The sequence below is a fragment of the Dipodomys merriami genome, unplaced genomic scaffold (assembly GCF_024711535.1).
Source record: "Dipodomys merriami isolate MVZ:Mamm:240054 unplaced genomic scaffold, mDipMer1.0.p SCAF_28, whole genome shotgun sequence".
Classification (NCBI taxonomy): Eukaryota; Metazoa; Chordata; class Mammalia; order Rodentia; family Heteromyidae; genus Dipodomys; species Dipodomys merriami.
This window is the reverse complement of record NW_027204270.1, coordinates 19,176,546-19,189,277: the sequence shown is the minus strand read 5'-3', so window position 1 is coordinate 19,189,277 and position 12,732 is coordinate 19,176,546. Positions and strand designations below refer to the sequence as shown.

The 12,732-nt window shown below is 57.9% G+C and overlaps 1 protein-coding gene across 2 annotated transcripts; it reads left to right on the top strand.

Moving 5' to 3' along the window:
• Positions 1-2,608: 2,608 nt before the first annotated feature.
• Positions 2,609-12,692, top strand: LOC138838399 (chloride channel protein ClC-Ka-like). 2 transcript variants are annotated; one of them, XM_070037857.1, is made up of 21 exons: positions 2,609-2,706; positions 3,169-3,349; positions 4,093-4,221; positions 4,701-4,829; positions 5,623-5,762; positions 6,120-6,197; positions 6,280-6,358; positions 6,632-6,757; positions 7,060-7,144; positions 7,250-7,351; positions 7,828-7,912; positions 8,006-8,179; positions 8,903-8,972; positions 9,143-9,253; positions 9,599-9,812; positions 10,330-10,463; positions 10,788-10,876; positions 11,002-11,085; positions 11,943-12,029; positions 12,298-12,368; positions 12,509-12,692. In XM_070037857.1, the coding sequence occupies exons 2-20, from the start codon at positions 3,250-3,252 to the stop codon at positions 12,343-12,345; spliced, it is 2,064 nt and encodes a 687-aa protein (XP_069893958.1). In that variant the 5' UTR covers positions 2,609-2,706; positions 3,169-3,249; the 3' UTR covers positions 12,346-12,368; positions 12,509-12,692. The 2 variants fall into 2 exon arrangements, with proteins under 2 accessions (XP_069893958.1, XP_069893957.1); XM_070037856.1 differs by having other exon boundaries at positions 12,298-12,692.
• The last annotated feature ends 40 nt before the right edge of the window (positions 12,693-12,732 follow it).

The following is a 12,732-nucleotide window of genomic DNA, read 5'->3' as shown; positions in this document are numbered from 1 at the left end:
TGGTAGCTCCTTGAAACTTCCTTCAGTCCCCCATCTTCCAACTCAACCTCCTTCAAAGTCTCAGGACTTGTGTCAAGTTCTTTGTCACATCATAGCCTAAATGAATAGCCTAAGCCAATGCCAAGGAGCATCCTGGCTCCCATCTGAAATCTCAGAAGCCTTCATTGTTCCTGTTTCGAGCAGGATTCTGTCACTCAGGAAGCCCTGCCTACAGCACCATAGGCTTTCTCAAGCTTGCATTGCCAAGTTTGTCCAAAGTCCTCCCACAAACCAGTTCCAAAGGCTGAAGAACTTCTGAGTGGTAATGACTCCACTCCTGGTACCAGGTCACTGATACCTGAGAAAAACAATGGAGGGGAAGAAGGATTTGTTCTGGTTCACAGATTCAGTGGATTCAGTCCACGGTGGCTTGGCCTTGTGTTTCTATGGCTATGGTGAAGTAGAACAGTGCAGACACAAGAACGTGTGTCAGAGGAAGGTCTCTGCCCAATGGAGGGCAGGAAGCAGACAGTGAGGAAGGGGGCCTGGTCTAGGAAAAACTTTTTTTTTTCTTTTTTGCCAGTCCTGGGGCTTGAACTCAAGGCCTGGGTGTGATCCCTGAGCCTCTTTGTGCTCAAGGCTAGTGCTCTACCACTGAGCCACAGCATCACTTCCAGCTTTTTCTGAGTAGTTTATTGAAGAGAGGAGTCTCATGGACTTCGCTGCCTAGGCTGTCTTTGAACCTCGATCCTCAGATCTCAGCCTACTGAATAGCTAGGATTACAGGTGTGAACCACCAGCGCCCTGTTTAGGAATAACTTTCACAGTCTCATCCCCAGTGATTTCCTGCCTCCACCTAGGCTCTACCTCCTGAAGTTTCTGGAACCTCCAAAAAACAGAACCAACCCCAGAGGGCCAGACCTATGGCCAAAAACATCAATGTGTTTTCTAGCTGTGCTGGCTTCTTGGAGGTGGTAACCTGGAGGAGGAAGGTTGAAGGTGGGTTGGATTGAACAAGTAGAGATCAGACAAGAGACGAGGGAGTGCCCTGGTTCCATATGAGGTCAGGGTCTGTCCATGCGTGGGTTGTGCCCTGCTGTCCTTGGCATGCAGAGACCTGAGACCTGAGTGCTAGAACAGACCCCACTGATGCAGTGTTGACTTTATTGACTAGCTGGATGTTGGGAGATGAGAAGGTTAACCTCTCAGGATGTCAGCTTCTTACTCTGAAGGCCATGGCAGTGCCATTTACCTTACAGGAGGTGACCCAAGCAGAGTGTCCAGTACAGTGATCAGTGTTTGATATACTTTAAGAAAAAAAAAGCAATATATCAACTGGTAGATTCAAGCAAGGGTCCGTGAACAGGGGTAGAAATCACTACCAGGATTGGGGTCTAGCAAATCAGCTCACACAATACTTTCCCGCAGCTCCTCGCAGCCTCTCTTCCCTCCTGCCCAGCAAAACAGCGCAGGCCTGTCCTTGGGGTTCTCCCAGGTGGATGCCCTGACCCCAACATCCCCATGCACGGATGTAAAAACCTGGCATGCTGCAATACCGTGCTGGAGATTTAATATGCACTGTGCCTGCAGGCAAGGCTGGATTTATTTTAAAGGTCTTTCTTCAGCTAGGCGAAGAGGCACAGACCTGCAATACCATCACGTAGAAAAGTGAAGAGTGAGATCTTGTTTCAGAAACCAAGGCTTGTATGAATCTCGATGGTGAAGCTCTTGCCTAGCAGGTATGAAACACTGGGTTTGATCCCCAACGCTGCAAACCATAAATGCTTACTTCTACAATAATGAATTAAAATTTAGTTTGCCATAACTTTTTCTTTCTTTTTTGTCTATTGTGCAGCTTGAACTCAGTGTTTGGGCGCTGTCCCTGAGCCTCTATGTACTCAAGACTAGCACACTACCATTTGAGCCACAGTGCCACTTCTGGTTTTTGAGTGATTAATTAGAGCTAAGAGTCTCATGGGGACTTTCCTGCCTGGGTTAGCTTTGAACCTCAATCCTCAGATCTCAGGCTCCTGAGTAGCTAGGATTATAGGCATGAGCCACTGGTGCCTGGCTCCAAGAGTCCTTCTGTCCCAGCCTGCAGAGTAGCTGGGAATCTAGGTGTGTGCCACCGTGCCGATCAACCCCATGGATCTTGGACAATTTTTTTTTTAACGGCCTCATTACACTATGATGCAATTTCTTTCAAACAGGACAACGTAGCTGGGTCTCCAGGAGCACTGAGAGTAACTCTGTGAAAGGCAGAGCAGAGTTCCTGCCTCGCAGGGTGCAGCCACAGCTGCCTTCACTCCCTTGTGCCCCTGCGCTTTCTCCTCTCTGTCAACCCCTTCTGTGGCCAGCTGAGAACACAGAGCCCTGAGCCTCGGCCTCAGCCTGGGCGGAGGTGGCTCAGCCCCGGGCTGTGGGTGCCCGCCACCCCCCTCTCCCAGACCTGGTCCCAGAGCAGCCAGGAACTTAAGGCTATGTCAGATGCCATGCTTTATTGGGTTCTGGGGGGAGGGTCTCCGCACCCCTTAGCAGCAGTGCCCTGCATGCTCAGGGCACAGGGAGTTCTGGTTGGTTTGTCACGGACCTTCCTACTGGTCACGGTCACCCTGTGGAGGGCGAGGTGCTGGCGGGTGCAGTGTGCACCTGTCCAGGTGCTCAGGAGCAGCGAACAAAGAGGCTCTGTTGAAGGGACAGTCGCGGCCTCAGCAGGCGAGCTGACAGGTAAGGACACTGGCTGCTTGACCGGGGTGAGATCTGCAGAGCAGGGGGGAGGGCTGGAGCTGGCACCCCACGTCCATCCTCAAGTTCCTCCTCCTCTACCTGGCCTGAGGGCACAGAATGCTGAAGGATGGGCATGGGAACAGCAGAGCCATCTCCGGGGATCCACAGAGAGTGTGCCACAGGGACACAGCGAAGGCTCTCAGGAGAAGCAGCTCAGTGTCCCAGAGGGTGGCAGCAGGGGCCACAGCAAGGGAGGGCTTGGTGAGGGCCCAGGGCCTCCACGGAGGTCCCTAGGGGACACCTAGAAGCTTCCAGCCCACTTGGAGGACACAGCCACCCTCCTAGTGACAGAGGCTCTGTCCCCTTCTTTAACATCACACACACACACACACATGCACACACACATACATGCATACACGTACACACGCACTCATGGCCGGGGCCATTCCTTCTCTTCCCAAGGTGGACTGCTCCAGAGCCTGGACGCGGTGCTGGCACTGGAGCGGCCCGCCCACAGTCCGGCTGCCCGTCCTCACAGAGCCCATGGAGGAGCTGGTGGGGCTGCGTGAGGGCTCCTCGGGGAAGCCCGTGACTCTGCAGGAGCTGTGGGGCCCATGTCCCCGCATCCGGGGACACATCCAACGTGAGAGCTGGGGCCCTCCCCCCCCATGGAAGACCCTGGGGACACTGCGCCTGGCAGGCTCACCACCCCACCCCACCCCACCCCACCCCACCTGCCCCTTCTGCCCCAGGCTCCTGGGTGCAGCAAGGAGGGGCATCTGCCTCCCTTCTGCCTGGCTAGAGGTCGGCCTCTCCCTTTTGGGAGACACAGCCCAAAGCCTGCTCCCCATGTCCACTGGCCCCCACCTGTTCCACGGGGGGCTGTGGTCAGCAGGAGCCACCGCAAATGGCCGGGGAGCCGTGCCCCTGGCTCCTTCTTTGAAACTTGAAGCTCATTGTTCACCTTGACACCAGACTGTCCCTTTCCCTGGGGGTAGAGCAGGCAGGGACCCCAGAGAGAGCCAATGTATAGGCCTCCCCCCAGCTCCCCCCGCCTGCTGCCAGGTACTGAGGCTCCCCGACCCCAGCTTCCAGGCTGGGCTGACAAACAGTGGCCAGGGCTTGCTGGGGCCCAGGGGACAGATGGCCCTGCAGGCCCTGGGAAGCCACAGCTTTTGCAGAGATGCTGAGCAGGGCTGTGGTGCTGACCCCACCCAGCCCCTGGGTGCCACCAACCATCCTTCAACAGTGACAAGAGAGGGTGTGGGGGTGATGTCAGACTCAAGCCCCTGCCCAGCTGTCCCGGCCCAGAGTCTGAGCAGGCCTCCAGGGAAGGGGCTGTCGTGGCATCCCTCCACCTGGGCTGTGCCCCCAATGCCCTGGCAGGCGGCCTGGAGTGGCTGAAGGAGAAGCTCTTCCGCGTGGATGAGGACTGGTACTTCCTGGCCATCCTCGGGGTGCTCATGGCCCTCATCAGCTATGCCATGAACTTCGCCATCGGCCGCGTGGTGCGAGGTAAGCCGGCCTGGCACACACCCACCCTGGACCAGGGATTCCTGCTCTCTGGGATGGTCACCAGGTCACCCGATGGTCGCCAGGTCAGGAGGGGGAGACGACTCTGCTTGACCACACCTGGGGCTGGCCTCTCTCCTGCCTTGCTCTGTGACCCTGGCTAGGAACTTGTCCCTCTCTGGGACACAGCCACATCTGTACAATGAGGGGTGAGACCAGGATGTGACTTAGATTTTGGGACCTGTGAAAAGGTTCCATGATAGCCCACTGGGCAGGTGAGGAAACAGGCTCAGAGAGGTTGAGTCACTTGCCCATAGTCACTCAGGCCAGAAGTAGTCAAGTTGGGACATGGTCCTGGGACCCTCGCTTCATTCTGAGGGTCTGACACACACTGGGTGGCGTGGGGCCCCTGTGTCCTGGTGTACATGGGGGAGGGGGAGCTGCAGAGGCTGTGGTGGCTCCTGATGCCCGGCCTTCCCCAGCTCACATGTGGCTATATGGAGAGATCGGGGACAGCCACCTGCTGCGGTATCTCTCCTGGACTGTGTACCCAGTGGCCCTCCTGTCCTTCTCCTCTGGCTTCTCCCAAAGCATCACGCCCTTCTCTGGAGGTGAGTCTGCCATCTTGTCTCTGGCCAGCAGGTCTTCACTGCAGTGTCCTCTGGGCCTGTGGGGCTTCTGGGGGACACAGGAATCACCAGCCCCGTTTCCCAGCCAGGGATGCCTGCTTGGAGAGCGGTGTCCGTCCCCCAGGTCACAAAGGGAGAAGGGCAGATGTGGACTTCTGGGTTCCCATGGGCTCTGTCTGCTCTCCTGGGTACGGTCCCCTGCAGAGCCAGAGTCAGTGACTTGTTCCAGGAAGGGGGTTGTGGTGGCCTGGTGTTGCGCACTGGCTAGATCAGCTAGCCACCAGCACAGGCCAGGAGGGGGAGAAGGGCACAGATAGTTCACATGCCCACCCTGTGCCTCAGCTTCCTCTCCTGCCAACTGAGGTCAGCAATCCTCCCCTCATGAGGTGTCTGAGGTTCAGGTCCCGTGGCTCAGATCTAGAATTCTAGCTATCCAGGAGACTGAGTCTGGTTCAAAGCCAGAGAGGGCAGGAAAGTCTGTGAGACTCCAATTCATTAGTAAGTCATCCAATTGGATACATGGCTCAAGTGCTACAGTGTCACTTTGAATAAAAGAAGCTGAGCAAGACCTCAACCTGAGTTCAAGCCCTAGTACCAGTGGGTATGTGTGCATGTGCTTGCATGAGTGCACACGTGTGTGCATGCGTACGCCCACACACATACACACACACACACACAGAGACAGAGCTATTGATTGACTGGTCCATTGTTCAGTGTTCAGTGTTAGGAGATCTAATCTAGGCCTTGACCCTCTTGCCCTGTCCATACCACCAAGGATCTGGACTCCCGGAGTTGAAGACCATCTTGTCAGGTGTGATCTTGGAAAATTACCTGGATATCAAGAACTTTGGGGCCAAGGTGGCTGGACTCTCCTGCACACTGGCCACAGGCAGCACTGTCTTCTTAGGCAAAGTGGTAAGGGTCAGAGAGAACCTCCTCACCCCACCCCATCCTCCTCCTCAGCCTTCCCTGTCCCCACCACAGCCAGCACTGCTGGGGAGCTGAGTCTTACAGAGCAGCCAGGTCTCCAGGTGTGAACAAAGCCAGTTCAAGATGGCCTGGGGGGTTGGTGCACAGCAGGGTAGGAGGGTATGGGTGGGGAAGCCGTGCTGTTCTTGGTTTTCCTACCCTGGGTGCTAAGGATGAGGAGAGAAATGTTATGGGGTGGTAGGAGGAGGAGGGGAGGGGGAAGAGGGAAAGGAGAAAGAAGAGCAAGAACCCAGCCTTCCCAGGCCACAGGCCACCTGCCCTGCCACTACCTCACCCCTGCAGGGACCCTTCGTGCACCTGAGTGTGATGATTGCAGCCTACCTGGGCCGGGTGCGCACCAGGACCATCGGGGAGTCTGAGGTGAGGGGCTCAGGGAGGGCCTCCATGGAGGGATGGTGGGGGGTGGGGAGAGTGGCCCTGAGCCCAGGTCCTGATTCCCCAGAACAAGAGCAAGCAACATGAAATGCTGGTGGCAGCAGCAGCAGTGGGCGTGGCCACGGTCTTTGCAGCCCCCTTCAGCGGTGAGACCCTTCCTCCAGGCCCTGAGCCTTAGTACTGCCTATGTCCCTCCCCTGCCTCTTCCCACGGTGCTGTCCAAACCAATCAGGTGACTCCTGACACACCTGTAAAGGTGTGGGGGGAGGGGGTGTCTTCCAGTTCCCACTGCTGTTCTGCAGGGTGGGCTGATGTCCAGTTGCTCATCCCCGCCCCCCACCCCATACATGGGTTTGGAAACCAGCTGTTGGTGCGGCCCTGGGCGGCCAGTTCACCTCCCGAGCTGCGTGTCCCCCCAGGCGTCCTGTTCAGCATCGAGGTCATGTCCTCTCACTTTACCGTCTGGAATTATTGGAGGGGCTTCTTCGCTGCCACCTGCGGGGCCTTCACCTTCCGCCTCCTGGCAGTCTTCAACAGCGAGCAGGGTGAGAGCTCCTCTCCCCTGTCTTCTGCTCCCCCTTCCCCCTCCCCCTGTCTGGGCTATGTCCCCTTTCGCGTTCCCCTCCCCCCTGCATCTCCCAGAGGACAGAAGGGGCTGAGCTGTGCCAGGCAGTGAGAGGGAGGAAGAGGGTAGAGGGCAAAGCTGGCAGGAAGGCAGGATGGCATGATGGCAGGCTGGGTTGTGGGGTTTGGGGTCGACACTGCACCTCCAGCCCTGCCTCTTCCTTTGGGACACAGTGTGGTTGAGAAGGGCTTGACCTCTGACCCCACTGCCCTCCTCCCCCAGAGACCATCACCTCCATCTACAAGACCAGCTTCCCTGTGGATGTGCCCTTTGACCTGCCTGAGATTTTCTTCTTTGTGGCGCTGGGGTGAGCAGGGTCTCAGGCCCTGAGAGCCTGCCTGTGGTCTCTTCCCAGCCTGACTGGGCTGGGGGTGGGGTGGGGGGCTAGGGACTCAGCTGTCCATGTCCCCAGGGCCATCTGCGGTGTCCTGAGCTGTGTTTACCTCTTCTGCCAGCGAACCTTCCTAGGCTTCATCAAGACCAACCGCTTCACCTCCAAGCTGCTGGCCACCAGGTGGGTCAGGGGCCAGCGTGGCCCCGCAGGAAGCCCCTGAGTCCCAACCTTACTAACTTCTCAACAGGCTCCAGCCAGGAGCCCCAGCCCCACCCCCTCCCACAGAACCTCCATTCCTGCTGTACATCCTCACTAGCCACTGTCCCTTCAGGGCAAAGCCAGCACCTCCTCTATTCTTGAGATTCACACCCCTCCTATCGTCTCCTCCCCTGCCCCCTGCCCTGGCTCCCCACAGCTTTCTCCTGCCTAGGTCCCAGGCAGAGTCCCTCTCCTGACCCAGTCTCAATGAGCCCAGCCCCTGATCACCTCTGAGCTCCTGGGGCCAGCTCGCTGCTCTTATCCCTGGAGGGTCTGCCCTGGTTCCTCCGTCCTTCCTCCCCCATCCTCAATCCTTGCACGGCGGCCTGGCCCTTCCTGGGTAACCCACTTTGTGGGGGGAAGGAGAGGGGCTGGCACTGGACCCCCTTTGTCCACAGCAAGCCTCTGTACGCTGCCCTGGGCGCCCTGATTCTGGCCTCCATCACCTACCCACCTGGCGTGGGCCGCTTCATGGCCTCCCGGGTAAGGGCTGGGGAATGGGAGGGTTCCCCCTTTAGGGTGTTGTCTCACTGGGTCGGGTAACTTCAAGAGGAAGCCCCTCACGCCCCTGCCCAGCTCTCCATGAGGCAGCACTTGGACACACTGTTTGACAACAACTCCTGGGCACTGATGACCCGGAACTCGTCTCCGCCCTGGCCTGCTGAGCCTGATCCTCAGAACCTGTGGTTTGAGTGGTACCACCCTCGGTTCACCATCTTTGGGACGCTGGCTTTCTTCCTGGTTATGAAGGTGGGTCCTCCCCGGGAGAGGGCAGAGCGAGGCCAGCTCTGGGTGGCAAGTGGCTGATCTTCAGAACTGGGGCATGCAGCCTCCCCTTCCACCAGGAAGACAGAGTTCCACAGTGGGGTTGGAACTCAAGGACGAGTGCTTACTCAGCTGGCACTCTACTGCTTGATCACACTGTGGGCTCTCCTCCCAGCCCACCAGATGCCATATCTGGGCTCCACCTGCTGCGGTCTTGGGTGTGCTGTTTATCCTCAGCCTTGCTTACTTCTTTAAGATGGGGTGGTATTCTTTGTACCTAAAGAGCAGGTAAAGAAAGAAGAAGGGGGGCTGGGAAGGTGGCTCAGTGGTAGAGCGCTTGCCTTGCATGCATGAGGCCTTGGGTTTGATTCCTCAGTACCACATAAGCAGAAAAACCAGCAATGGCACTTGGCTCAAGTGGCAGAGCACTAGAGTTGATCTGAGGAGCTGAGGGACAGCACCCGGACCCAGAGTTCAGGCCCCACGACTGACCAAAAAATAAAAAAAAGAAAGAAAAGAAAAGAAGGAAGGAAGGAACGAACCTGACATGCTGCCCGCAGGCATTGGACACTGTGAGAGTCATGTCCTTTAAGCCAGACACTGCCTGGGGTACAGGCCTGGGACCTCAGCCTGGGACCTCTGTCCTGTCCCTCCTTTGCTCAGGTTTTTTCCTCACTTCCTGCTCTTGTCCACCCTCTCCCTCCACAGTTCTGGATGCTCATTCTGGTCAGCACGATCCCCATGCCTGCCGGATTCTTCATGCCTGTGTTCATCATGGGTGAGCTGGGGTTGGGGGTAGCTGAGGGTCGGGGCATTGCAGGAGAGCAGTGGCACTCAGCCCTTCTCGGCCCTCCCAGGGTGGTGCTGAGCATGGCCCCAGGGACAGAGGGCTGAGGGCCAGGTCAGTCACCATGGCTGCCCCTGATGGCAGTCATTCATCTGCGGCAGGAGCTGCTATTGGGCGCCTCTTGGGGGAGGCTCTGTCTCTCGCCTTCCCTGAGGGCATCGTGGCTGGAGGTGTCATCAATCCCATCATGCCTGGGGGCTATGCTCTGGCAGGTAAGTGCCCTGGGCTAGGTCGGGTGGGCAGACCTCCTGGGGATGGGCTGTAGTGGAGAGAGGGTGCTAGCGAGGGCACAGGGGGTGTCACTGAGTGTCCAGATCCCCTCCCTTCATGCGGCCTCCCTGACTCCAGCCTCCGCACTTCTCTAGTCCCTTGTCTTCTCCATCCCACATGCTCTCCTTTATCCCTCTCCTCTCCCCAAGTCCAGGTACAAGGCAGGTCCTGCAGTGGCCAACATGGGTCCTCTGCCTTGGGAAAAGCCATGCCCACCCTGTCCCTGGGAGAGTCTGACCCCTGGATTGAACGACTTTGCCCTGGCTCTGCCCCCCCCCACCCCCCAGGAGCTGCGGCCTTCTCTGGAGCGGTGACTCACACCATCTCCACGGCGCTGCTGGCCTTTGAGCTGACCGGCCAGATCTTGCACGCCCTGCCTGTGCTGATGGCGGTGCTGATGGCTAATGCCATCTCCCAGAACTGCCAGCCCTCTTTCTATAATGGCACCATCATGATGAAGAAACTGCCTTACCTGCCACGGATTCGGGGGCGCAAGATCGGGTGAGCAGGCTGCCTGAGGCTCGCTGACAAGGGAGAGGGTTTCCTGGGGGGGGGGCGGTAGTGGAGCCTCAAGAATCACCACTGAGGCTGACCTTGAACCTGGGCATGGGAGGGATGAGTCATGGCTGCCCTCTGGTCTCTAGTCTTCCCAGTGGCCTGATGGCTGTGTGAGGATGCTGGGATTGCGGCAGGCCTGGGTCTTGCCCAAGGTCTCATAGATCAAGGTCACATGGAACACCACAGCCAGGGCTCCCCTCCCCCTCTGCTCCTGCTCTGCCATCCTTACAAGCAGAGATGGTCTGGGCCCACTGCAGTCTAGGGCCCAGGAATCAGACCTGGTCTCCAGATTCCTCCCTTGGGGGTGGGATGAGGTGGGCACTCACTCTGGAGTCTCCCAGCCTCCACCCTGGCTTGAGAGATCCTCAGGTCCTGGGCCAGCAGGGCTCCCCATGTGCCCTGCCTCACCTGGGGGCTGACACCCCTAGCCAGGACCTGATGGAGCCTCCGTCTGCCCCAGCTCGTACCCCACGACGGTGGGACACTTCATGAACTGTGCCATCACCACCCTGGCCAAGGACACCCCGCTGGAGCAGGTGGTCAAGGTGGTGACCTCCACAGATGAGGCCCAGTATCCCTTGGTGGAGAGCACAGGTGCCTGGCAGGAAGGGGTGGCTGCCTGGGAGGGGCGGGATGCCCTTGGCCTTGCTCTGAGCCTGAGTGTCTGGGCAGAGGTACATCTAAGATCCCCTGTGGGTCTAAATTCTAAGAACTAAACCATCACTAGCTGTCAAACCTCCACATCAGAGATTGGCAGTTAGCCTCGCCCAGTGCCACTGAGCCTCCGTTGCTAGTCTAAGTTGGATGATCTCCACATTACTGGTTCCTTAAGTTTCCTATGAGGCACAAGAACACCCCTAGCATCATGCTTGGCACATAGTAAGGGCTCAGTTAATGTGAATTCTCCCTCCATCCTAGAGTCTCAGATCCTGGTGGGCACCGTGAGAAGGGCCCAGCTGGTGCAGGCCCTCCATGCTGAGCCAGCTTGCTGGGTGGCAGGCCAACAGGTGAGTGAGTGAGTGCCCGGGAGGGGCTGGGCCAGGGTAGGGTGGTGGGCAGGGCTGGGAGGGGAAGATAAGATGACATTCTGGGAACAGGGTCTGGAATCCCACTGTCCCTCCCCCATCCCCAGTGCTGTCTCCAGGACCTCTTGGCTGGGGGCTGTCCCATGGAGCCAGTGACCCTACAGCTGTCCCCAGAGACCTCCCTGCACCAGGTAAGGGGAGGATGGGAGAAGGCAGGCAGAAGGCCCCAGAGGAGGGGGAGGAAGCCGGTAGGTGGGTCAGGCTCCAGCTTCTCCCCTGTGCCAAGTGATCTCTGCTCCCCCCTAGGGTTTCCTCATCTGCATGGGCATGGGCCTGGCAGCTCCTGCCTGGGCACCCCTCACCCATTAGGATGGTGGAAAGATGAGGGAAGTGGGCGAGTATGGGAGATAGCACTCAGGTGCAGACACTGGTTAAAAGCTGGTAACTCATGCCTGTAATCCTAGCTACTCAGGAAGCTCTGAGGATTGAGGTTTGAAGCCAGCCTGGGCAGGAAAGTCTATGAGACTCCTATCTCCAATTCACCACCTCAAAACTGGAAGTAGAACTGTGGTTCAAAGTGGTAGAGCACTAGCCTTTAGAAAAATAGCTCAGGGACAGTGCTGGGGGGGGGGGGAGGCGGGAAACATTAACAAACAAACCAAAAAACCCAAGCTTCCCATAAAGATGTAGGCAGAGGTCAATTTTAAGTTTGCCACATTCTCCCTGTGTGATCTTGAACAAATGACTCAACCACCTAGGGCAGAGCTGGCACTCGATGTGGGCCAGGGACACAAGCAGCCTGGGGTCTTGGGCCTGGGCCTATCTCCTCACTGCCAGGGGATGGCACCATGATGGTGGTGGGTAATGGTGGATAATGGCATCTTCTGCCCCTGGGCCTCACCCAGCTGTTGCATGGACTCTGGCCACCCCTAGTGGTCACTCTGCACATTGCAGGCCAGTTCCCTAGAATTGGGGGAGTCCAGGCTGAGAGGTGGGTTAGTGGGCCTCAGGGGGACCCTGAGCCCAGAATGTTCTCTGAACCCTCCAGACGCACCACCTGTTTGAGCTGTTGAACCTGCAGTTGCTCTATGTGACATCGCGGGGCAGAGCTGTGGGCGCCGTGACCTGGGTGGAGGTATGGGATTCTCGGGGAGGGTGAGGAGAGGAGGTGGGGGGACTTCTCCCAACCTAAGCGTGAGAGCCTCTGAGGACTCTGATGAACCTCACAGCTGGGACCCGAGTGACCACTGGGTCTGGGGACCCCTAGGAGCCTCTGCTCTCCGGGCTCAGTGACCCCATGATGCAATGGGGAGGCACTGGCTTATCATCCACCCCAACATCCACCCTAGGGGGGCCTCCAAAGTCAGAATCCTTCCTCCCAACCCTTTTATTCTCTGTTGCAGTTAAAGAAAGCGATTTCCACCCTGATCAACCCACCAGCCCCCAAGTGAGCCTGCCTGGTCAGTGAGAGCAGGTGCGCAGCTGCCCGGGGCTGGACAGGGCCCCTGCCTCTCCCTAGATGCCACCACCCATCGTTACCTGCCCCAGCCCCTCCCCACTGTACAGGGGATTTGGCAGCTCTTCTCTAACCCTTCTGTCCCATTCTGGGGCCAGTGGCTGTTGCCTAGAAAGCCAAACCCCACCCTGGATACAGCACAGAGTGGGAGTTGGAGAAGAAATGGAGGATACCCAGTGCCTGGCCCCATTCGTGAATGAAGTGACTGGTATGTGTCAGCGCCAAGTGCCAGCACCCATGTTCCCAGGCAGACGCTCCTGAGAAAAATAAAGCTGATGCCCAGAGCTGCTGTTCATCCCTAGCCTGCCTGCAGGCTGCGCCT

Excerpts from the sequence above, each read along its gene's own strand:
- LOC138838399 (XM_070037857.1), top strand. The coding sequence starts at position 3,250 with ATGGAGGAGCTGGTGGGGCTGCGTGAGGGCTCCTCGGGGAAGCCCGTG. Across the intron at positions 8,180-8,902 it reads CTTTCTTCCTGGTTATGAAG|TTCTGGATGCTCATTCTGGT; the intron begins GTGGGTCCTCCC and ends CTCCCTCCACAG. Across the intron at positions 8,973-9,142 it reads CATGCCTGTGTTCATCATGG|GAGCTGCTATTGGGCGCCTC; the intron begins GTGAGCTGGGGT and ends CATCTGCGGCAG.